The 26,036-nt window shown below is 42.1% G+C and overlaps 1 protein-coding gene across 1 annotated transcript in view; it reads right to left on the bottom strand.

Moving 5' to 3' along the window:
* DNAH6 (dynein axonemal heavy chain 6) overlaps positions 1-26,036 on the bottom strand; it is a 371,264-nt gene that overhangs the window by 35,991 nt on the left and 309,237 nt on the right. Inside the window, exons 69-70 of the mRNA XM_075861785.1 lie at positions 24,721-24,840; positions 6,521-6,642 (exon numbers count right to left, since the gene is read on the bottom strand). Of these exons, the coding sequence (XP_075717900.1) occupies positions 6,521-6,642; positions 24,721-24,840 (242 nt within the window). The remainder of the gene's footprint in view (positions 1-6,520; positions 6,643-24,720; positions 24,841-26,036) is intronic.

Genomic DNA, 26,036 nt, shown 5'->3' with positions numbered 1-26,036 from the left:
CTCAGGGCCCCCCTACCAAAAATTGTTTCGAGAAAGGCAGAAAACAGCTAAGAACAAGCACTACACTCGTAGGGTATGTTCACACACGTTTTTTGTAAGGCAAAAAAAATCTGCCTCAAAATTCCAGCGTTGTGTGACCTTTTTAGTGTTTTTTCTTAAGCTGTTGAAGCGAATGCAAAAGACGCAAGAAAAAAAGCTAGAAACGAGCGCCGCAGGTATTTTCTGCCTCCTATTAATTTCAATTGGAGGTCAGTGGCGGAAACCACTTGAAGACCATCAGCCCCCCACTCACAGTAAAATGACCATCAGCCCGCCACTCACAGTAAAATGACCATCAGCCCACGACTCACAGTAAAATGACCATCAGCCCCCCACTCACAGATTCCCCTTGTAGGTAGTGCCACACATCCCCCTGTGGGTAGCGCCACACAGCTCCCTTGTAAAGGATCTGCCAGACACAGCTTCTGTGTCGACGCCCGGGGTTAATCAGTCTGCACCTGCTCCTAAATCTAATAGAGTGACTCGATCTGCTACCACTCAGGCTGGTAGGCTCAGGAGTGGGAGAACCTATCACAGCCTGGCCAGACGGTTCTAGCTCCCGCCCTCGGTCTATTTATACCTTCATTTCCTGCTTGTCTCTGCCTGTGATTCTTTCCTGTTTCCTGGCTCTGCTGCTCCTGCTATCATTATTGACCTTGCTTCATTTTGACCTTGGTTTACTGACTACGCTCCTGCTCTGCGTTTGGTACCTCGTACACTCCTGGTTTGACTCGGCTCGTTCACTACTCTTGTTGCTCACGGTGTTGCCATGGGCAACTGCCCCATTTCCCTTAGCTTCTGTGTACCCTTGTCTGTTTGTCTGTCGTGCACATATTGAGCGTAGGGACCGTCGCCAGTTGTATGCCGTCGCCTAGGATGGGCCGTGCATGTAGGCAGGGACTGAGTGGCGGGTAGATTAGGGCTCACCTGTCTGTCTCCCTACCCCGTCATTACACCCCTTGTGGATAACACCACACAGCCCCTTGTAGCTAGCACCACACAGCTCCCTTGTAGGTTGCGCCACACAGCCCCCTGTAGGGAGTGCCACACAGCCCCCTGTAGGGAGTGCCACACAGCCCCCTGGTAGGAAGTGCCGCACAGCCCCCTGCTATGGAGTGCCGCAAAGCCCCCTGGTAGGTAGTGCCGCACAAACCCCTGGTAGGGAGTGCCGCAAAGACCCCTGGTAGGGAGTGCCACACAGCCCACAACCCCCTGGTAGGGAGTGCCACACAGCCCCCTGGTTGGTAGTGCCCCACAGCCCCCTTGTTGGTAGTGCCCAACAGCCCCCTGGTTGCTAGTGCCACACAGCCCACAGCCCCCTGGTTGGTAGTGAGACACAGCCCCCTGGTTGTTAGTGCCGCACAGCCCGCAGCCCCCTTGTTGGTAGTGCCACACAGCCCGCAGCCCCCTGGTAGGTAGTGCCACATTGCCCACAGCCCCCTGGTTGGTAGTGCCACACAGCCCACAGCCCCCTGGTTGGTAGTGCCACACAGCCCACAGGTTGGTAGTGCAACACAGCCCACAGCCCCCTGGGTTGGTAGTGCCACACAGCCCACAGCCCCCTTGTTGGTAGTGCCACACAGCCCACAGCCCCCTGGTTGGTAGTGCCACACTGCCCACAGCCCCCTTGTAGTGCAAGGATGATAGTCGGCGGGCAATAGACATTCAAAAAAGGACAACTGTGCAGGAGCACACAAAATACCCAGCTTTCCCAGCTAGCAAATAAATGTGTGGAAATAAACTAAGATATAACTTTTATTTAGTCTTTTAGTCTAGCTAAAGGATTAATCCTTTTAGCTAGATTAAATAAAAGTTATATCTTAGTTTATTTCCACACATTTATTTGATAGCCGGGAAAGCTGGGAATTTTCTGTGCTCCTGCACAGTTGTCCTTTATTGTAGGTAGTGCCACACAGCCCACAGGCCCCTTGTAGATAGAACCCCCCCCCCCCCAACCCCTTCCAGTATAGATAGCGCCACTGTAGCTCCCAGAAGGAGCGGAATCCCCATGTGGCCGGGGATTCCGCTCCTGGAGTGCTGCTTGATGTCTCTGTCCATATATGGACAGTGACATCAGGGGGAACTCCTGAAGCGGAATCCCCATCCACAGCGTTGCTGACGCTGTGATCGTCGCTTCCACTCCAGGAGAAGCTCCTGTCGTCTGTGTCCATGACGTCATTGGCTTCTCCTGGAGTGGAATCCCCGGTCATAGCGTCTGCAACGCTGTGACCGGGGATTCCGCTTCAGTAGTTTCCCCTGATGTCACTGTCCATATATGGACAGAGACATCAAGCAGCGCTCCAGGATCGGAATCCCCGGCCACATGGGGATTCCGCTCCTTCAGGGAGCTACAGTGGCGCTAGTAGATAGCAGAGCAGGGAGATACCTCCCTGCTCTGCTATAGTGCCGTCGCTACCACTATAGCAGCCGCAGCGGCTGCTAGCGGCGCCACCACCTTCATGCCTTCATGCCCGGTGTCACCGCTAGCAGCTGGCTGCTATGGCTGCTACAGCGGTAGCGACGGCCGCTAAGTTAAGAAGCGCTAGGGCCACTGGCGTAGCTATAGGGGTCGCAGCGGTCCGGGCCGGGCCCCGAAGCCAGGGGGGCCCACAGCCCCCCGCACCACATCAATAAAAAGTGACTATAGTAACTCGGGCCGCGGGCCCCTGTTACTATAGTAACAGACTGTACTTACCTTCCTGGTTCCGGATCGCAGCGGAGGTCCTGACGTCAAGCACTGTGCGCAGCGCATGACGTCACAGCGCTATGCGCCGCGCACAACATCGAGAGGACAGAACTTCCGCTGCGGCTGAAGAGGAAGTTAAGATTAGTTGCCCTGACTGCTAAAGCTGACTGGCGGGGTCCGACTCCCGGGACCCGCCAATCAGCTGTTTATAAGGGGCCGCAGCACTCGTACGAGAGCTGCTTCCCCTTCATTCCGGTCACACTGCGAATCGGTGTCGGTGATTCACAGTGTAAGCGAGTAGTGAAATGTAGGGGAAGCAGCTCTCGTACGAGTGCTGCGGCCCCTTCAAAACAGCTGATTGGCGGGTCCCGGGAGACGACCCGGACACATCAGCTATTGATGGCCTATCCTGAGGATAGGCTATCAATGTTTAGGGACTGCACAACCCCTTTAAGCCTACGATGTAGCAGGCTTAGAGGGCCCATGACACAGGATCACAGATTGTGTGATCCTGTCTGCTGGGCCCTGTATCTAAGCCAATCACATGGTAGGCTTAGATACATGGCCCATGTGTGATCCTGTCTGATGGGCCCTGTATATAAGCCTACCACACTGTAGGTTTAGATACAGGGCCCCAGCACACAGTAATCTTATACTGTATAAGATTACTGTCTGCTGGACCCTGTATCTAAGCCTGCCTTGTGGTAGGCTTAGATACAGGATCCCACAGACAGTATCACACATGGGCCCTGTATCTAAGCCTAACACGTGTTACTAATCGTTTTTTTTGTGTGTTTTCTTACAGGTTCGGTTGTTGGACTACGTCGGATTCCAGGACTACTTCGATGACGGCTTTTTTTTTATTATCAATAAAATGGTTAATGAGGGTTGTGTGTTTTTTTTTTATTTCAATAAAAAAAAAATTCTATGTCTTTGTTTTTTTTTCAACTATATTACTACCGCCTTAGTAATGGCTGCCGGCTGATTGACAGCATCAACTGCTGAGGCGGGGCTTAGTGTTAGCCGTGCAGAGGCTAACACTAACTCCCTTTATTACCCCGGTACCCACCGCCACCAGGCGTGCTGGGAAGAGCCGGGTACGATCCAGTACTTGACCCTCTGTAGTGATGGTCGGCCACTGGGGCGGCCGCAGGCTGGTATCATCAGGAGGGGAAAGGCCAAAAACAGTGGCCCTTCCCACCCTGGTAATGCTAGGCTGCTGCTGCTTTATTGTATCTGGCTGGTTATAAAAAATGGGGGGGACCCCACGTTATTTAAAAAAAATAATTGGAAAGAAAGATGTCGGGTTCCCCCCCCCCCCCCAATTTTCATAACCAGCCAGATACAACACAGCAGCAGCAGGCAGCATTACCAGGGTGGGAAGGGCCACTGTTTTTGGCCTTCCCCAGCCTAATACTACCAGCCTGCGGCCACCCCGGTACATGCCCGATACTACAGATGGTCGGGTACTGGTTCGTACCCGGCTCTTCCCAGTACCCCTGGTGGCGGTGGGTACCGGGGTAATAATGTGGGTTAGTGTTGGCCTTTGCACCGGCTAACATTAAGCCCCGCCTTAGTAATGGAGGTTGTCAATCAGCCAGCGGCCATTACTAAGGCGGTGAAAATAAAGTTTAAAAGAATACAAGCACATAGAAAAAATATTTTATTGAAATAAAAAAACACAACCCTCATTAACCATTTTATTGAGAATAAAAAAACGCCGTCATTGAAGTCCTTGTATCCGAAGTCCAACAACCGAACCTGTAAAAAAACACAAACACAAAAATAATCAGTAACACATAAAGAAGCAAAATTATTATTCTTACCTTTCCTGGGTCCAGCGCTGGAGCCGCAATGTCAGCGAGCTGAGTCCTGTATCTAATCCGATCATGTGTGATACTGTCTGCTGGGCCCTATATCTAATCCAATCATGTGTGATACTGTCTGCTGAGCCACTGTATCTAATCCTATCATGTGTGATACTGCCTTCTGAGCCACTGTATCTAATCTTAGCATGTGTGATACTGTCTGCTGAGCCACTGTATCTAATCCAATCATGTGTGATACTGTCTGCTGAGCCACTGTATCTAATCCTATAATGTGTAATACTGTCTGCTGAGCTGCTGTATCTAATCCGATCATGTGTGATACTGTCTGCTGGGCCCTATATCTAATCCAATCATGTGTGATACTGTCTGCTGAGCCACTGTATCTAATCCTATCATGTGTGATACTGCCTTCTGAGCCACTGTATCTAATCTTAGCATGTGTGATACTGTCTGCTGAGCCACTGTATCTAATCCAATCATGTGTGATACTGTCTGCTGAGCCACTGTATCTAATCCTATAATGTGTAATACTGTCTGCTGAGCTGCTGTATCTAATCCTAGCATGTGTGATACTGTCTGCTGAGCCACTGTATCTAATCCTATCATGTGTGATACTGTCTGCTGAGCCACTGTATCTAATCCTAGCATGTGTGATACTGTCTGCTGGGCCCTATCTCTAATCCTATCATGTGTGATACTGTCTGCTGGGCCACTGTATCTAATCCCATCATGTGTGATACTGTCTGCTGAGCCAATGTATCTAATCCTATCCATAGTTTATAGGGTCGTAGTGCTATAGATATGCTATGCTGTCTCCTATACACACATTTTTTTTTGGGCGGACACATATATATTGGGGCTATTTCCCCTGACATTTTAAGCCCTGAGGGTATGTTCACACAGCAGCGTCCGTTACAGCTGAAATTACGGTGGAGCTGTTTTTCCATGGAGTCAATGGAAAACGGCTCCATTTACGTCTGAAGAAGTGACAGGCACTTCTTTGACGCGGGCGTCTTTTTTACGCGCCACCATTTGACAGCGGCGCGTAAAAAAAATTACCGTCGGCACTGAACATCGTAAGACCCATTCTAATGAATGGGCAGATGTTTGCCGACGCTTTTGAGCTGCATTTTCGGACGTAATTCGAGGTTAAAACGCCCGAATTACGTCTGTAAATAGTGTGTGTGAACCCAGCCTTAGTGATGCCCCTGGCTGCTAGTGCTGCATTGTTGGGTCACTTAGGAGACCCAGCGATGCAGCTGAAAGCTGCGGACCGTCGGCCATGAGAAGTGTGCGGCGGGGGGGGGCCCAATAAGAACTTTTGCATCGGATACACACACCTGCTGGCGCCCCTCTTGCAGTGTGGCGGCTGGCGCCCTGTGCCCTGCACACTGGTCGAACGTATCCAAGGCCGGCCATGCGTGTCATCTTTACACAAACATTGTACAGTAATATATAGGAATTTGGCTTTTGTCAGGCCTGTTGAGTGTCCCCAGCAACAACCAGTAGAAATTTGAATGCAGCTCTGGACTATATTACAGTTTGTAAATTGGGATCATTACCAGATAAGTAATGCAAAGTATTTACCAAGATATTGAGCTTATAATTTGGAGTCATTCTATATGTAATCTGTAACATGTTATTCAAAGTAACCATACACTTTAAATCACCAAATCCATGTTTTGTGTAACTAGGTAATTGTAATAATGAAAAACCAAGTTCATAGCTAAACTACATGAATCATTATTTTTGTTGGCATTAAAGCCTAGGTAACAGTTGTGATTTTCTATTGTGGCATTTTTCTATGAGAAATAATATTACTGGAAGATTGACATACAATGGCAGCTACTGCCTATTATCTGTGTTTAACCGACTATTATGATGAAATCATTCTTTTCCATTGAGCGGTAGTGGGATCTATGCTTCACACAATTAAATTAGAGCATTTACCCATCAGCACACAAACCTGGAAAGCTAAATTGGCATTTTCATGCATTCCAAATATTTCCGGATCATCAGTCAAGGGCAGATTTTCTATGTAGTCCTTGTAATTCTGCAAACTGTCAGCATCTGGACTGAAATATATACCTAAAGTGTGTATAAAAATGCAGCTCATTAGTTCGTCTAATGTTTTAACTATGAATAAAAATACAAGAGGGAAATCAAGGCTGTAGAATAGTGTCTCTGTGCTTGGAAATAAAATTTGCCGTAAGCCAGAGGATGTAAGATTTACTAGATTGCATATACACTTGCATATGATATTGTCTAACGTACAAATATTTCAGGAAGAAAAAGCATATGGCTTTTTACATTACTAATTGTTTCTTTTTTATCCATAATTCATAGGACAGAGATTATAATAATAGTATTATTCTGGACATCCACCAATGTCTGCTTTACATTACCAAATATCATACAGTACCACTGAGCTGTATTGTGTAAATGTAATGCATTTACTTGACCATTATGAATAATGTATTTTAAGGAAATAGGTATTTCATTTTACACAGGAAGGCATTCTAGTTATGTGCACCAGAGTTGAAATTTGGAGTACAGAAACCTTCAGGTATTTAATAATTTAATGTACAATTTAATGTGTGTTATTACCACAAAAACAAGCTTTGCCTAAAAACAAGATTTAACAGGTGGATAATTCCTCCCAAAACAGTGATGATATCGAACTTTGTAACAATGGGTGTCTATATTTTACTATTATCCGATTATACAATTATTTTCGGGTGTCTCTTCCATTGTTAGTCTAGTCTCAGAATAAAGAATTTTTCAAATCAGGATTTTAGCTTTTCTTCTATTAATAAATGACAATATAGCAAACCAAGCGCAATATCATGCATGATCCCAGCCCATGACCAAGCTATTACCACTAGTCGAAGCTTCCAGCTTTCCCATTTCTACAGCCATGCCTTTAGACTTACCTGTTATTTCTGATTGTTCCACCTACAATATTAAGGAGCATTACAACTAGACTACAGTGCCCTGCAACCACTACATCACAGCCTTACTGCAACACAATGCTTTGGCGTAGATTGTGTGGAATGTGGTGTCACTACATGAAGATATATAGTGACACTGTGAAGCCCTACGTCAAATTAATGGAGCACAGATTAAGATTACTAAACTATCAAGCCTGATAAACTATCAACACCCAGATCATCAAAATCGTGGAAAAATGTTGGCTCTATTTAAAGAAAAAATGTGTCTCTATAACTATACACTACATATAAACTACACACTGCGATTTATTGTGATTTTCTGAAGGATAAAAGTTAAAACTTTAAATTGCTGGGAGATTTCAAAATATTAACTATGATCATGGGATCGTTGTTGTCACATTCCCTGTTCTCAGAACTGGTCTGAGAGGTAGGCGAGGGTTAAAATCTTGAATGCCTCCTATATAACACCCATGGTGCCAGAGATTGACTTAAAGAGGCTCTGTCACCACATTATAAGTGCCCTATCTCCTACATAAGGAGATCGGCGCTGTAATGTAGGTGACAGCAGTGCTTTTTATTTTAAAAAACAATCTATTTTTACCACTTTATTAGCGATTTTAGATTTATGCTAATGAGTTGCTTAATGCCCAAGTAGGCGTATTTTTACTTTAGACCAAGTGGGCGTTGTACAGAGGAGTGTATGACGCTGACGAATCAGACTCATGCACTCCTCTCCATTCATTTACTCCTGCGAGATCCTTATGTGCTGTCTTATACTAACACATTAACAATACTGAAGTGTTTAGAAAGTGAATAGACATTCCACGGGATGTCTATTCACAGTCTCTGCACTTCGTTACTCTGTCTGTGGTAGTTACAGCAGAGGAAGCGTGATCTCGCGAGATTACGCAGTAAATGACAGGTTACAACGAGATTACACTTCCTCTAAAATAAGTGACATTATAGGATTTTAGAAACGCTAGTTAAAGGGGTTGTCCCACAACCACATGTATCCCCCATCCACTGTATAGGGGATACATCATACAGTGATCAGACCCCCAGTGATGAGAACAGGGGACCGAAATTCCCCTGAATGAGAATTTCTTCATTTGTTTATTATGGAGCTGCAGGAGACAATTGTCCCATGGAAATGAATGGAGCGCTGGCTACTTCAGGGGAATTTCGGTCCTTAATTCTCGTCGCTGGGGGCGACAGCGATCACACATGTGGATAGGGGATACATGTGTTTGTGGAAAAATACTTTTAATTTGTAATATGACGTTTTAGAAGTTCATCTACTTTCCATTGTGGAGCAGGGGAAAAGACAGACGACTGCTGTAGGTGAGTATAAGTAATTTTTATTTTTCATATTATTAACTTTATTTTTCTGTTCCGCTGGACTATGTCGTAGATGTGTTGGTCTACGTCGTAGATTCGGTGGACTACTTCGATGATCTACGTTTTTGTTTTTTTAAATAAAATGGTCAAAGAGGATTGTGTGGGGGAGTTCTTATTTCAAGTAAAAAAAAAAATCTTATGTGTCTGTGTTATTTTTAATACTTTATTAGCACCTTAGTAATGGCAGTTGTCTGATTGACAACGTCCATAACTAAGGCGGGGCTTAGTGATAGCCGGTAAAAAGGCTAGCACTAACCCCCCGTTATTACCCCGGTACCCACCGCCACCAGGGGTGGCGGGAAGAGCCGGGTATGATCCAGTACTCGACCATTCATAACGATGGCCGGGTACTGGGGCGGCCGCAGGTTGGTATTATGAGGCTGGAAAGGGACAAAACCCGTGGCCCTACCCACCCTTGTAATGCTAGCCTGCTGCTGTTATGTTGTATCTGGCTGGTTATGAAAAATGGGGGGGACCCCACGTTGTTTTTTAAATAAATAAATGAAGAAAACGACATTGCCTCCCCCCCATTTTTCACAACCAGCCAGATATACAACACAGCAACAGCAGCCTAGCATTAGCAGGGTGGGAAGGGGCACTGTTTTTGGCCCTTTCCAGCCTCATAATGCCAGCCTGTGGCCGCCCCACTGCCCGATCATCACTACAGATGGTCGGGTACTGGATTGTACCCAGTTCCTCCCAGCACCCCTGATGGTGGTGGGTAACGGGGTAATAATGGGGGGTTAGTGCTAGCCTTTTTCCTGGCTAACACTAAGCCCTGCCTTAGTAATGGACATTGTCAAGCAGCCATTACTAAGCCGCTAATAAAGTATTAAAAAAAAAACATAAGACTTTTTTTATTGAAATAACTGCCCCACACAACCATCTTTGACTATTTTATTTAAATTAAAAAAAACGTAGATCATCGAAGTAGTCCACCAAATCTATGACGTAGTCCAAGTGGTCCAGCGGAACCTACAAAAAAATAAATATAGTAATATGAAAAATGAAAAAAACTTACACTAACCTACAGAAGTCTTCTATTTTTCCCCTGCGTCGCAATAGAAACTAGATGTTGTCAATGAACAATAATTCCCCTTCATTTAACTCTGCTACCTGTCAACTGAAAAGTCATCCACCAAAGGGAAAAATGTTACCCCATCCTGTCTAATTCCCAAGTGTTTCTTTGTGGTTCTCCGCCATGGGGAAACATTTTTTAGACAGGTAGCAGAGTTATATAATGGGGAATAATTTTTCCCTCTCACGTCTAACTACTAGTTGACGCATTCATTGTTCTCCAATGGGAAACATTTTTCCCTCTAGTGAATGATTTTTCAATTGACAGGTAGCAGAGTTACACGACAGGAAAAAAAATCCCCATCATGTAACTCTGCTACCTGTCAACTGGAAAATGATCCACCACATCCACTCCCTCTTGACTTTCATTGTTCTCAGCCTTTTGGTTTGTCCTGCAGTTGCTGCAAATGTTATACTCAAGTTAGGAAAAGTAACACAAAGAAGATATAAGCTGATCACTGCTGCAGCCGTCCGGCATACAGGGTGCCTATCAACAACGATTAGCTGTTTTGATTCGGATGCTCTGCAGCAGTCCTATCAGGGCCCTGTGGCACCCGGCACATTACATGCCTGGTGGTGTCGCTAGCAGGGGTGGGCCCAGTGCTTGCGACTGCCACATGCAATTATATTGGTTATGTATTGGTATTGTGTTTGTTACTCTTCAAGTGGGCTGCTACCGGATTGATGTCCAAAAAACCATCAGGAGCAGAATTCCGAAAAAGAGCAAAGGAGAGAGAAAAACAAGCTCAACATATTTCAGCTTTTATGTCATCATGGCTGAATAAAAAAAAAGAAAATAGGGAAGGTCGGTGTATACAAGCATTTGTTTAATATAACCAATCAATTAACTTAACTCCTGTCTTACAACTGTTGTTTTTTATTTGCTTTTTAGATGAAAGGGGAGAAAATGTGAGTGAAGAAAGAATCTCTGAGCATGAGAGTCAAGAAGGCGAAACTGTGACAGAACGTGAAATGCTTCAGACTGCAGATGCCCCTACACAAGAGACCAGTGAAGATCACTTTATGGATTTAGATGCCCCGCCATGTTTTAACAGTACAACACATTTTCCAGAACAGGACATAAATACCCTTTCATCACCTTCTTCACACAGAGAGTCTAATTTAGACTTTGACTTTTATGAACCAGGAACATGGACAGACAAATTTTCAGATAGCCAAAGGTGCTTTGTTACCAGCATGAGACTAAAAAAGGTACATGAACCTGACATTAGAAATAGTTTAAGAGATGGAAGAAAACTCACAATGGATTGGTTTTTTAAACAGCTGCCAAATTGGCAGTGTACGCCGGTCCTGGCTAGAATACAGCAACTTAAAAAAAGCCTTATACTGCATACCTTGCAGAATGTTTACAAATGTTCATTCAGAAAAACTATCATTTTTGGCAAAGAAGGAAGGGTTTACACAGTGGAAAAAATAAAGTAAGAGGATTCCTGAACACGAAAATTCTTTGCAACATAAGATGTGTTTCTGTTCATGGAAAACACTTGAGGCCTCATTAGGTAAGGGTGGCATTGACAAAGAACTTCAAGATCAGATAGTGCAGGAAGAAAACCATTGGAGGGAAGTTCTTCATGTAATTCTCCAAGTAATAATGCACTTGGCTAGACAGGGTAGTGCATTGCGAGGTTCACAAGGAAATCGAGATTTAGCAGACACTAAAAGTGGAAAATTTCGAAATCTAATTGAACTTGTTTCTCACTATCACGTCCCTCGGCGTGAACATTTGCAATGCCATAGAAAAGGACAAGTGAGCTATTTCTCACCTGATATTCAAAATGAATTTTTAGACATAACTGCAGGCAAAATAAGGGAACTGATACTTATTGATGTCATAGAAGCTAAGTATTTTTCTATGATGTTTGACCGTACACCTGATATAAGCCATTTGGAGCAAATGTCTGAAGTCATTAGATATGTCAAAGTTACAGAGTGTGGCCCTGAAATTGTTGAAAGCTTCATAGACTTCTTTACTGTGAGTGAGAAGACAGGCGTTGCCCTTACTAAAATAATCTTACAGAAAATAGAAAAGGATAGCTTAGATATAAAAAAAAATTGCAGAGGACAATCATATGACAATGTGGCTAACATGGCGGGGAAGTATAAAGGGGTTCAAGCACGATTGCTTCAAGAAAATAATCTAGCATATTTTGTTCCCTGTGCAGCTCACTCCCTAAACCTGGTTGGCGTAAATGCTGCTAGTGTGTCACGAGAGGCAGACAATTACTTTGGGACACTACATTGTCTGTACTTGTTCTTTGTTGCCTCCACCTTCAGGAGGGAAGTTTTACAGAAACACATAATTGTTACCCTCAAGTCACTAAGCAGAACTAGGTGGTCAGCAAAGCTGGAAGCTGTAAAACCCTTTTATATGTGTAGTGTCCCAGTACACTCCATACTTCCATAATAGGAGTAGTTGTCGTACGGTAGTAGGTTTGTCACAATGTACTAGTACTGTGTGTCAGTATGCCTCTGTATATCATGTATGTCCCGCGTGCATACACTGTGTATATTGCCATGTGCTTAATTACTTTGCTGCCATCTATGGTTGACCCACTGTAAGTGCATGTGAGTGTAGGATTCCAATCACTCCTGACACATAACAAGTTTCTATCTAGAAGCTTCTAGCAATCTGTGGGTGGAGACTTTAGCCCAGCCTACCTCTTTGCAGAGGGCAGGAAAAGGACGGCAGATGAGTTCTGGGGAATCTACGGTGAGGTGCCAGAAACACATGCTGTGCAACCCATGGCAGGGAATCTGCAGCTATCTACCTGCCACGCCTAGGAGCTGCATGGTGAATTTCACTGCCCATGCAAAGCACAGATATTCCTAGGACCCTTCACCAGTCCATACAGAGGGGATAACATATCAATTTCTACCGCCTCCGAGAAGGAGATAATCTATCTGTCGAGAAGGAGCAGTTTCAGAGGAGACTTTCTGCAATCCTGGACCTTACAGTAGGCCTCCGGTCAAGTCCAGTGCTCCGTGGTTTCCAAGCCACGTGTCTTAGGTACGCGTCCGGCTATCGGATACCGCGGCCCAGTAACCATGAGTAACTACATTTTCCTCAAGTTAGTCACCCGCCGGGAGCCAACCGGTGAAGATCCCTTCTGTAGCCATGATAAGGACTGTGTCTCCCCCCCCCCCCCCCCCAAAACCATAAACTGCATAATCTGAGGAAAGTACTGTGTCAGCATCACCCCTCACAAGCATATCCCTGCAAGTCAGCTAACAAGGGGTCCTCCTCACATGCACACTCCACTATACTGGTAATGAGAGACTGCATTGCTGTGAATTATTGCTGCACTTATGGAAGTTCTCCTCAGTAAAGAGACTTTTGGTTAGAAGAGGACTGTGTCTGATTTTGCTTTCCATTTTTGACAATTGACTTGGTGTGTGTCCTAAGAGAGTTGCCCTAGGGTTTGGACCACCACTACAGCTACCGTGACATCACTAATAAACCAGCCATTAGGGGGACTACTGCCCCCATCAGGTCTTCTCATAACATCTGCATCCTCTGGGATACCACATATGCACCTGACAAAATCATTGACGCTTTAAATGATTTAAAAACCAGCCCTGTAGCAAACATGGAGACGAAGGCTGAGGCTGCTTCTCTAATGAACAATATCAAGAAGTTTGAGTTTGTTTTCATGTCTTACTTTTGGTAGAAAGTGCTAAGTCGCATTGATCGTGTCAACAAACTTCTTCAAAATGAAATCATCACAATGGATATGTCTGCAAAGTATATTCATGGTCTCTTAAACCTGTTAGAGTCAACTAGGACAAGCAATGCCGCCGATGCCATAGAAGAAGCAAAGCAGATTGCTGAAAGGTGCGGCCTAGATCCACAGTTCAGAGACACAAGGAAACGTAAGATCAACAGGATGTTTGATGCAGAATATGAAGATAAGAGTGCTCTATTGTCACAGGAAGACAAATTCAGGATTTCACTTCTTGAAATAATTGACAAAATTATTTCTGAAATGAGAACCCGATTTGAAGCTATAAATAAGGTTAATACAATGTTTGGTTTTCTTTCTGGACCTCAGTTTCACTCATTACCAACAGAAGAGCTCAAGGAACAGGCCATGAAACTAGCCCAGGTATACCAAAAAAGTTCTTGACAAAGATTAAATAATACTAGAAGTGGAGAGTTTTAAACATCACGCTCTGGATTTCAACTCAAGCATGAAAACTGGCACACCTGCAAGTCCCCTGAGCTCCATTTACAAGAATGGACTACAATACGCTTACCCCAATATAACCACAGCTTTGGGAATTTTCCTCACTTTACCAGTAACTGTTGCTTCCAATGAAAGAAGCTTTAGCAAGTTAAAGCTTCTGAAAACACATCTTCGAAGTGTCATGGGACAACAAAGACTAACAAAGGTAAGCATTATCTCCATAGAGCATGAGGTGGCTGCGAAAATTTGTTATGAGGACATTATAAAAACTTTTGTGGCAAAAAGTCAAGTTTTATCAGTTGTGTTGTAGAAAATAGAGGCTGTTCATTACGTCCCCATATAGTCTCATTAGCCTCAGTTATACAATCTGTTTTAGTCAAGCACTGACATCATTAATTTATTTTCTTTTAATTTATTGTTAAGATAACTACCTTATATAACTATATTACTTGTAAAATGTACAAGTGATTTTGTGCTCAAGTTACATTAAAAATTTTTTTTGTTAAATTACACCTCATTGATTTGTAGAGAAAGCAAACATGGTGAGGGAAAAGGAGAAGTCGGCAAAGAAGTTGGGGGGGGGGGACGGTACAAATTGAAGCTGTGCCCCGGGTGCTGGAGAACCTAGCTACGCCTCTGGTATGTGACAGCACAGCGAGATCATGCTGTGCTGAGTACAAATGGTCATGAATGGAGAGAAGTGTATGACGCTGATTGGTCACTGATTGGTCAGCGTCATACACTTCTCTGTACAACGCCCAGTTGATCAAAAGTTAAAAAAACGCCCAGTTGGGCATTAAGAAACTAAGTAGCATAATTATAAAAATTGCGCATAACTTGCTATAAAATTATCGTTTTTCAAAATAGAAAACACTATTGTTATCTACATTACAGCGCCGATCAAATTATGTAGGAGATAGGGCATTTATAATCTGGTGGCAGAGCCTCTTTAAATCGTGTTTCACTGCAATGTCCTACGTTATTACCTCTGCTTGTCTGACTACTATACCTGTCCACTCCATCTACCAGGCAAAAGCAAGTTCACCTTTTTTACCTGCTGGATCTCAGTATCTTTACATGTCCCTAGATTGCCCACTGCCCGAGTTCCCTGTCAGGTAGCAATACCACGTCTCATTTAGATTCTCCCCTGGTAGGCAGGGTTAGTTCGCCACCACTTACCTAGTCTGACAGCTTGCGCCAAGTCTGGTTGTGGGTGCGCTTTAGCTGGACTGGTATTCTGTCAGTATCATTACACTTGCGACTACTAATAGTAGATATTAATCCGCCATTTCTGTATTATCTATGTCTGTTAGGTGGGTGATAATATTGTAAAGATGATTGCCCAGGATAAATGCACAAACTATCATTGATAAAACTGATCGGACCCCCACCGATCATGAGAACGAGCTTACCTTGCCGCTCCTGGGAGCCCCATCCTGTGGATAGGTGATAAATATTGATTATGGGAAAATCCCTCTATGGTCCTTTTACACAGACAGATTTTCAACCTGGTAATGAGCACCAATTGACAATAATAGCATGTTGATCGGCGCTCGTTTAGTACATTTAAATGGAATAATCATGATTAGTGTGGGGACAAACGTACAGTTTGCGTTTTGTGGGTAGCACATCCTTTATTTACACGGAGAATGATTTTTATTGCCCACATAAAGGCCAATTCACACGGGCCGATGATCTGGCCAACGAGAGCAGTTTGAAATGCTGATATTTCTGATTATCGATGCATGTATACATGCCCAGTGATTAGCTGAGATACTCATCTCCCCATTTAAACACGGATGTGCTGCCAACAATAATGAAACTGCATGTTCCTGATTAATTGCACTAACGATTGTTCGATCATAAACAGCCCCGATCGACGATATAGCAAGTCGATCAGCGCTCGTTTAGCTATCATTACTGTACATGACTAAACACTTATTAGTGCGATAGTTCAGGCACATAGTTTCATTATTGTCAGCAGCACATCCCTGTTTACATGGGGAGATGTGCTATTGACAACTGATGATTTTTACGCCCGCATAAAAGATTTGATCAGCGTTTGCTGGTTTGTCTGCTGATTGCTGGGCATCGAACGAGTATTCAAATGTTTGCTTGTTCATCCGATCCGTGTAAAAGGGCCTTTAAAGATGCGATCAGCCGACGAACAAGCATTTGCTTGTTTATCTGCTGATTGCTGCCACGTTTACACAGGGCAGTGATTGGGAACAAAAGTTTGTACGAACGCTCGTATGGCCAATCATCGGCTTATATAAAAGGGCCTTTACAGTACATATGCTGCTATGAACAAACATGTCAGGATATTTACAAAATTGTACTGAAATTTCCATCATATTGTTGTTCATTGGTAAAAAAAAATTCTGTGTTAAAGCAGCTTTAAAAAATGTGACATTGTGGAAGAACAAATAAGTTTGAAATGGTAAGAAAAATATACATTCCTTTAAAATTAAATGGATTATGATCAGTAAGAAGTGCTATAGCCTTACTGAGATCTTTGGAGACTATCAGGAATGGCTATTTAAACTTTTTACAACTTTTACTTTAAAATGCATAAAATAAAATTGAATTAACAAAATGGACTATCTGTCTTCAAACAATAAAAACTGAAAATTTATTTAAAAATCCTAACAAGGAAAAATGAATAAATAATAACAAAAACTGCTACCCAAATGTATGAAAACTGAATACTCCCATACAATGCAAAATAATACTTTCATACAAGCAACACACAATATAGCAATTCTGTGAATAAAGCTGCAAAAGTGACATGTCAGAAGTTTTGATCGGTGGGGGCCGGAGAACTGTGACCCCCACCGATCGCAAAAACGAAGCGGCAGAAGCGGCCGGATAAGCGCAGTGCTTCCTTGTTTCTGGTCGGCTTTCCTCAGAGCAGTGTACAGGCTCAATAGAAAGTGTATGAGTCCGTGCACCACCCACTCGGCTTTCCGAGAAAAGTATATCAGAATGCATTTTTAAAGTTTATTTACCCTTTAAGTAATACCTTTATGCAATGCCTAAATATTACTCCCAATAAAGAGTCCATGTCCATATAATATTGCATACACAGACCACATAATGCTGCCATGTAGTGCCAAATGATATATTTAGCCCCATAAGAGCTCCATATAAAGTCCAACTATTATGCAATATGTAAATCATAATCTCTTACAAATGCTCACATATGCCATATAATTCATCACCAGACGCATAGTGTCAGGCAGACACTCAGTGTAAATAAACATCTGACTACTACAATTGACAATGGAGGGGAATGTTTTTCCACTCATTTCTGAGAGGTTGCTCCTGGGGACCTGCCCTAGGAAACAGTGTCCCTTGGCAATTGCCCAGTTGGCCACTCCCTATAACCAACCCTAATAGGCAAAACAAGGATAATAAAACAAAATAGGGAAACTATCTTTACTGTAGTCACATTTTAATAATTGCTTGGCCTATACTTTATTAAAAGTTATGAAGAAAATTAAGTAAATTTATCTGTTTCTGCTGTTCTCTTAATAAAATGAAGAAAAACACCAAAGCAAATCTAATAACTCATGATTTGGTCAGTTGAGTTGCATTGAGGAACACGTAATAGTGATTGTGTATAAAAAAATATTAAACTGTCAAGTTTTGGAAGTCATAGAGAAGGTAGAACTTGTATGTGGAAAGTTTAGTGTAGTAGAAGATGGACAATGAAGGACATGTTGTTTACTTCTACAGATCAATTTTAAAGTGCAAGCAGTTGACCGTAATAGAGAGGAGGCAGAGAAGGGGTGGCATGGGGAAATTGAAAATAAAAAAAAAAACAGTTCAAGCTAAAATATTTTCCAAAACATTGAAGAAAAAAAAACACATACAGTGAAGGAAATAAGTATTTGATCCCTTGCTGATTTTGTAAGTTTGCCCACTGTCAAAGTCATGAACAGTCTAGAATTTTTAGGCTAGGTTAATTTTACCAGTGAGAGATAGATTATATAAAAAAAAAAAAAAGAAAATCACATAGTCAAAATTATATATATTTATTTGCATTGTGCACAGATAAATAAGTATTTGATCCCCTACCAACCATTAAGAGTTCAGCCTCCTCCAGACCAGTTACACGCTCCAAATCAACTTGGTTCCTGCATTAAAGACAGCTGTCTTACATGGTCACCTGTATAAAAGACTCCTGTCCACAGACTCAATTAATCAGTCTGACTCTAACCTCTACAACATGGGCAAGACCAAAGAGCTTTCTAAGGATGTCAGGGACAAGATCATAGACCTGCACAAGGCTGGAATGGGCTACAAAACCATAAGTAAGACGCTGGGTGAGAAGGAGACAACTGTTGGTGCAATAGTAAGAAAATGGAAGACATACAAAATGACTGTCAATCGACATCGATCTGGGGCTCCATGCAAAATCTCACCTCGTGGGGTATCCTTGATCCTGAGGAAGGTGAGAGCTCAGCCGAAAACTACACGGGGGGAACTTGTTAATGATCTCAAGGCAGCTGGGACCACAGTCACCAAGAAAACCATTGGTAACACATTACGCCGTAATGGATTAAAATCCTGCAGTACCCGCAAGGTCCCCCTGCTCAAGAAGGCACATGTACAGGCCCGTCTGAAGTTTGCAAATGAACATCTGGATGATTCTGAGAGTGATTGGGAGAAGGTGCTGTGGTCAGATGAGACTAAAATTTAGCTCTTTGGCATTAACTCAACTCTCCGTGTTTGGAGGAAGAGAAATGCTGCCTATGACCCAAAGAACACCGTCCCCACTGTCAAGCATGGAGGTGGAAACATTATGTTTTGGGGGTGTTTCTCTGCTAAGGGCACAGGACTACTTCACTGCATCAATGGGAGAATGGATGGAGCCATGTACCGTCAAATCCTGAGTGACAACCTCCTTCCCTCCACCAGGACATTAAAAATGGCTCGTGGCTGGGTCTTCCAGCACGACAATGACCCGAAACATACAGCCAAGGCAACAAAGGAGTGGCTCAAAAAGAAGCATATTAAGGTCATGGAGTGGCCTAGCCAGTCTCCAGACCTTAATCACATCGAAAACTTATGGAGGGAGCTAAAGATCTGAGTTGCCAAGCAACAGCCTCAAAATCTTAATGATTTACAGATGATCTGCAAAGAGGAGTGGGCCAAAATTCCATCTAACATGTGTGCAAACCTCATCATCAACTACAAAAAACGTCTGACTGCTGTGCTTGCCAACAAGGGTTTTGCCACCAAGTATTAAGTCTTGTTTGCCAAAGGGATCAAATACTTATTTCTCTGTGCACAATGCAAATAAATATATATAATTTTGACAATGTGATTTTTTTTTTTTTTTTATATATATAATCTATCTCTCACTGGTAAAATTAAAATAACCTAAAAATTCTAGACTGTTCATGTCTTTGACAGTGGGCAAACTTACAAAATCAGCAAGGGATCAAATACTTATTTCCTTCACTGTATACAATATTGCTTTTAATATGTAGGCAATAATTTTACTTATTTGTGTTATGCCTAAACAATTCAAGTTGGACTACAAAGGGATCATCCACCTGGGAATTCACTTCATTTTGAACATGAGCAAATTAGCAAAAAAAGAAATAAAAAATAATACTATGTTTACATCTCCAATATTCGGCATGGCCAATGCCTTGGTCACATAATGAGGTACCCACTGCGCCCTTCAGTGGAAGATAACCATTATCTAGAATGCTTAGCAGTGCTTTATTGTTCTTACAGATTTTGCCCACACAAGTGGAGCTATTGGGAGCTATCATTTGATTTACATCATTCTCATTTTTGCCTGACAGAACAACACATTAGGAGCCATCTGTAATATTTAACTGACAGTCCCCTAATAAGCATAGGCTAAGCAGTTGCCAGCAGATGGTAAGTGAATTGTTCGTAAGTTTATGTCAGCAGTGGGACCGTTTCATTCTGTAGCCAACATATGGAGGTTGATGCCATATCCAGGAAACTAGGCTCCGGATAATAATACTCACCAGTTAAGGTAATACAGTGGTCCCAATATTCATGAGCATGGTAGCTGAGGTTGGACGCCCCACCAAGTCCTCTGCAACCGTGCTCTGTGTAAAAGTCATTTAGTTCTGACAAATTCATTATTTTGCTAAGCAATGAGTATAGCTGATGAAGGTATGGTGATGGACCCAGCTCCACAAACAAGCTCTGGGTCCACTGCATGGCTTTGAAGAACAGGATAAACCTTCCAACATATTTTTAGAAGCAGAGGACCCTTGATGAGACTTGGGGAACAGGAAGGTATAACCATAAAAACTGAGATTCACTTTAAAGATTTTGTAAATAAAGTTTATAGGGATCGTCAGAAGGCAACCTGCTAAGAATAAAAAATAAACATTGGAAATCTTCCTGTACATAGGGCCACGACATTATGACTTCTAATGGAGGATGTGACCATGTGACATTATATGGAAAGAGCATCACCAGGGCAAAGTGAGTGCCCATGAGTGACATACAGCAGCGAGAGGGGACATAGGTAAGTTTTTAACCCCTTCACGACTGCCGTACGGCTATATACGTTCCAACTGCCGATGCCCCGTGCAGTTGTCACATATATAGACGTAGGCAGTGTGCAACAGGGTTTAATGTGTGCACTGCACTGATCTATGTGCCGGCTCTCTCTACAATTGCCAGCACCTCTTTCACTTAGTTTCATAAAACAACCATGTGTTTTTTTTTATGAAACTAAGCTGATAAGTACAGCGCTGCTCACACTGAAGCAGTGCTGTACTATTCTGTCCCATGGCTCTCTCCCCCATGGGCCAGCACCTCCCGACTCCCTTGTACCTCGGTCCCTGGTTTCTGTCTAGAGATTATGGAGCCAGTAAAGCTTGTTATCTGGGCAGATAAGGAGCTGATGATCGCCATGATTGTCTAATCATGGTGATCATAGAAGAGTTTATTTGCTAAACAAACTTTTCAAGCAGCTCTGACTTCTTGGGGCCTGTTCACATCAGGATTGCCTTTCTGTTGAGGGGTTCCATCGGGGAACCCCTCAACGGAAAGGCAAACTGAAACCTTAGCTTCCGTTTCCATCACCATTGCTCTCAATCGACTGGGCTGTTGATTCTGTCAAAACAACGGAACCTTTACACAACGGTGAGAAACGGAAACCATTATCAAAATTTCCTTCATCATTGAGATCAATGGTGATGCAAACTGATGTGAATACAGACTTAGTCTTCTTCACTCTCCCAAACAGTGATCCAGGAGAGAAAATTACTAATTGCTACAGAGCTGCAACAGTGTATATAGATAGATAAATATATATAAAACAAAATTACAAAAAAGTGTTTTTTAACATTTTTTGTGATTTGTCTGCTCATAATAAAAATTAAAAACATGGAATTAATTAAACTAATCTAGAAAATGAAAGCCTCATATGTCTTTTAAAGAACAAAGCAAAAACCAGTTGTGATATTCAAAGCGGTTGCAAAGATATTATCGTTTAAAGAAGTGCATATCAGAAATGGAAAATTTGACCTGGACACAGGGGCATCAATGACCCTTGGTCATAAAAGGGTTAAAAAAAAATATTCTCAGCTGGCAGCTCCCTTTTAAACAGAGCAAGGAGCAGTTAAATTAGAGGTAGCTGAGGGCTGGGGGCATCCCTGCTCAAACGTGTGAGATCAATATTAATATTGATCTCACCCGTTTAACCCCTCAGATGCGGCGCTCAATAGCGAGCGCCGCATCTGAGTTGTTTTGGAGAGAGGGAGGGAGCTCCCTCTCTCTCCCACCGACACCAGGCGATAAGATCGCTGAGTGTCTGTGTCTCCGATGGCAGCCGGGGGCCTAATAAAGGCCCCCAGGTCTGCCTGTAGTAAATGCCTGCTAGGTTATGCCAGAGGCATGGCCAAGCAGATGCCTGTCCGTTTTTTAATGGACAGGCAGTAATACACTGCAGTACAAAAGTATTGCAGTGCATTATAAAAGCGATAAGATGATCGCATAGAAAAGTCCAGTAGTGGGACTAGTAAAAAAATTTAAAAAAAGTTTAATAAAGTTAATAAAAAAAACACAAAATAAAGCAAAAAAGTTAAACATATTTGGTATTGCCGCGTCTGTAACGACCCCGACTATAAAGCTATTACATTATTTAACCCACACGGTGAACACCGTAAAAAATAAAATAAAAACGAATGGGAAAATTGCTGTTTTCTGTAAATCCTGACTTAAAAAAATGTGATCAAAAAGTTGCATCTACTCCAAAATGGTATCAATAAAAACTACAAGTCGTCCCACAAAAAAAAAAAGCCCTCATACAACTGAATCGGCAGAACAATAAAAATGTTATGGGTCTTCAAATATGGAGACACAAAAACAAATCATTTTGAAAAAAAAGTGTTTTTACTGTGTAAAAGTAGTAAAACATACAAAATCTATACAAATTTTATATCGTTGCAATCGTAACAACCCGTTGAATAAAGTTATTGTGTTATTTATACCACACGGTAAACGGCATAGATTTAGAACGCAAAAAAGAGTGGCAAAATTTCAGGTTTTTTTCTATTCCCCCAAAAAAAGTTAATAAAAGTTAATCAATAAATAATATGTACCCCAAAATGGTGCTATTAAAAAACACAACTTTTCCCGCAATAAACAAGACCTTATACAGCTATGTCGACGCAAAAATAAAAAAGTTAGAGCTCTTGGAATGCGACGATGGAAAAACTTAAAAATAAAATAGGCTACTCATTAAGGGGTTAAAAGTAATTGCATTTATTTCAAGACCCCCACTTAGATACATAGTTGTATAGTTGGAATTGTTTAAAAGAAGACATATCTACTAGGTTACCTTTGTTGATAAAGTGAAAGGCAGAAAAAAATATATATTGCTTGAGTCAATAGCTCTCAAAGGGCAAAAATTCATTTTTGACCAGAAGCAGCAAAGAAAATTCTAACAAAGAATCTAAAAAAAAAGTGATCAACAACTGTATCTTTGCTAAAATCTGCTCCATTTGTCAGAACACTTATCAGTCATGTTTTAAAGAGGCTCTGTTACCAGATTTTGCAACCCCTATCTCCTATTGCAGCAGATCGGCGCTGCAATGTAGATAAGAGTAACGTTTTGGCCAAGTTATGACCATTTTTATATTTATGCAAATGAGGCTTTCTAAAGTACAACTGGGCGTGTTTAAAGTTAAAGTACAACTGGGCGTGTATTGTGTATGTACATCTGGGCGTTTTTACTTCTTTTACTAGCTGGGCGTTGTGAATAGAAGTGTATGATGCTAACGAATCAGCATCATCCACTTCTCTTCGTTACCACCCAGCTTCTGGCAGTGCACAGACACACAGCGTGTTCTCGAGAGATCACGCTGTGACGTCACTTCCTGCCCCAGGTCCTGCATCGTGTCGGACGAGCGAGGACACATCGGCACCAGAGGCTACATTTGATTCTGCAGCAGCATCAGCGTTTGCAGGTAAGTAGCTACATCGACTTACCTGCAAACGCCGATGCTGCTGCAGAATCAAATGTAGCCTCTGGTGCCGATGTGTCCTCGCTTGTCCGACACGATGCAGGACCTGGGGCAGGAAGTGACGTCACAGCGTGATCTCTCGAGAACACGCTGTGTGTCTGTGCACTGCCAGAAGCTGGGTGGTAACGAAGAGAAGTGGATGATGCTGATTCGTCAGCATCATACACTTCTATTCACAACGCTCAGCTAGTAAAAGAAGTAAAAACGCCCAGATGTACACACATAATACACGCCCACTTTTACTTTTACTTTAAAAGAGATAGGGGTTGCAAAATCTGGTGACAGAGCCTCTTTAAGATGTTCTCAGTCATCAGTAGTAACTACGGTCAATATTGCCCACACTATGAACAATCCATGGAAAAAAATAATCGGCATAGTGGAAAATATATTTTTTTCTGTTTTTTTTCTTTTCCAATGAGCATTTTAATAAAGAAAATTGCTTCTTGCAAGAAAAGTGTACCATAACCTGAATCATGTAAAACAATGACGCCTCCAGTCCTTGGGAGCAAGATAAATTCTTTGTAATAGCTTTCTTCTGTGTGGGGTAGGGAAGGAATAATGTGCAGTGAAAATGAAGCTTCACTTTAATTAGATCTTTTATTATTTTAAAGATATATATATAAAAAAAAAAAAACGAATTTCTTTAAGTACCTATCGGTCATGTATTCCTAAGGAAGAGTTATTTGTACATAAACATGAAAACAAGTGAAATCATTTTTTATTCCTTCCGACTTTGATAATTGCAGCTTTTTCTTAGACAAGTTATTTCTTGGGATATTGACTAGAAGGACATTAACATGTGGAGTACATAACCACTAGATAACTACTAGTACATGTTCACAATGCCTATGGCAGCTCCCAATCTGAAAATAAGCTAGAAAATATTCTTTGTGGCCACACATTTTTTTTTCTTCATCGTGTTTAACTCTTCCAGATTTTTTAAAAAATATATAAAGTTCTGTTGGATATTTTCTTTAAGAGTAGGCATTATATTTTACTTACCTGAACTAGAATAAACATAGTTGTCTTCAAGGGTCCCTGGAGAAAAGAACCGTCTTAGAATTGTTCTCAAACATCTTTGGTCCCATGCATCAGTTACTCTACCTCCATATGTTATTTCGCCTAAAAAAAAAGATAGCATCACGCTTCAGTTCAATGTCATGTTTACATTTTCTATTGCTTAGTCTAATAGTATTTCTCACAGCTCGACAGATGCACTATTCACACTTATGCCCAAAGGACCTATAAGGTAACTCACACCGGCAGAGAGTGGCAGATAAACAGCATGCATACATTCCAACTTTCCTTCTATATAGTACATTGAAAGAAAACACATTTTTAAAATTACTTTTTTTAAAGTTTTAATCCAAAAAAACCTCAAACATTCTAGTTAACAATGAAGAAATCTGAATCTGAAAATACTTATTAATATAGTTTTGTAATACATAATAACTCACAATGTATCTTAAAGATGTATTCCCATCTTCAATATCTATGTTATATCCACAGGATATGTCAAATGCCTGATCCTCATTTATTGTTGAAACGGGGTTCTGGTGATCCCGGTTTCCTTATAGAAGTGAATAGAGAGGTAGCTATAAAGTTTAATGTAGAGTACAGGCATCTCTACATCCACTTCTATGTGGAAAGCACTCCTGTTCTCCCAGTAGGTGTGGATCTCGATGATATCAGGCATTTATGGCATGTCCTATGGAAATGCCATAAATGTTGAAGATGGGAATACCCCTTTAAATTTGTTATTGCAGCAATGTCATTGTCTTTACAGAATGCATATATATATAACCAGGTTAAGATAGCCTAGATAACTAAAATGTGTTTATTTGTTTTTTTTGGTTTAAAATTGGAGTTATTAAGACATTTTATGCACCTCCCCAATCCTGTCATGATGAAAGGATCCCTTGTCAACAGTTAAAGGGATTGTCCGATCCCTTATCTGCCAATCAGAGTAGGTCCGGCCGGCAAACAGCTATGCCTGGCCATACATTGCGGCTTAATAGAGTATTAAATGCAGACCATCCAAATGAATGGCTGACTATCTACTACTTGGATGGACTAGGTCAGCTAACTTAGTGGATCTCTGCAGTAAATCATAGAGGGAAGTTGAATGCGTATAAAAAGTGGTTCCCTTCATGGATGGGAGGAGTGACACAATAGGTACATAGGGGTAATTTTGTTCAGAAGACTAGCCCCTTGTATTGGCAATTGGGAATATAACTAAAGCTGTAAAAGCTGTGATGTCAAGAATTAGTCCTGAGCAGTGGCATAAGTATAGGGGGTACAGTGGTTGCGGTCGCTTC

The sequence above is a fragment of the Rhinoderma darwinii genome, chromosome 1, assembly GCF_050947455.1.
Source record: "Rhinoderma darwinii isolate aRhiDar2 chromosome 1, aRhiDar2.hap1, whole genome shotgun sequence".
In the NCBI taxonomy this organism is placed as follows: Eukaryota; Metazoa; Chordata; class Amphibia; order Anura; family Rhinodermatidae; genus Rhinoderma; species Rhinoderma darwinii.
This window is presented reverse-complemented; position numbering and strand designations above follow the sequence as displayed.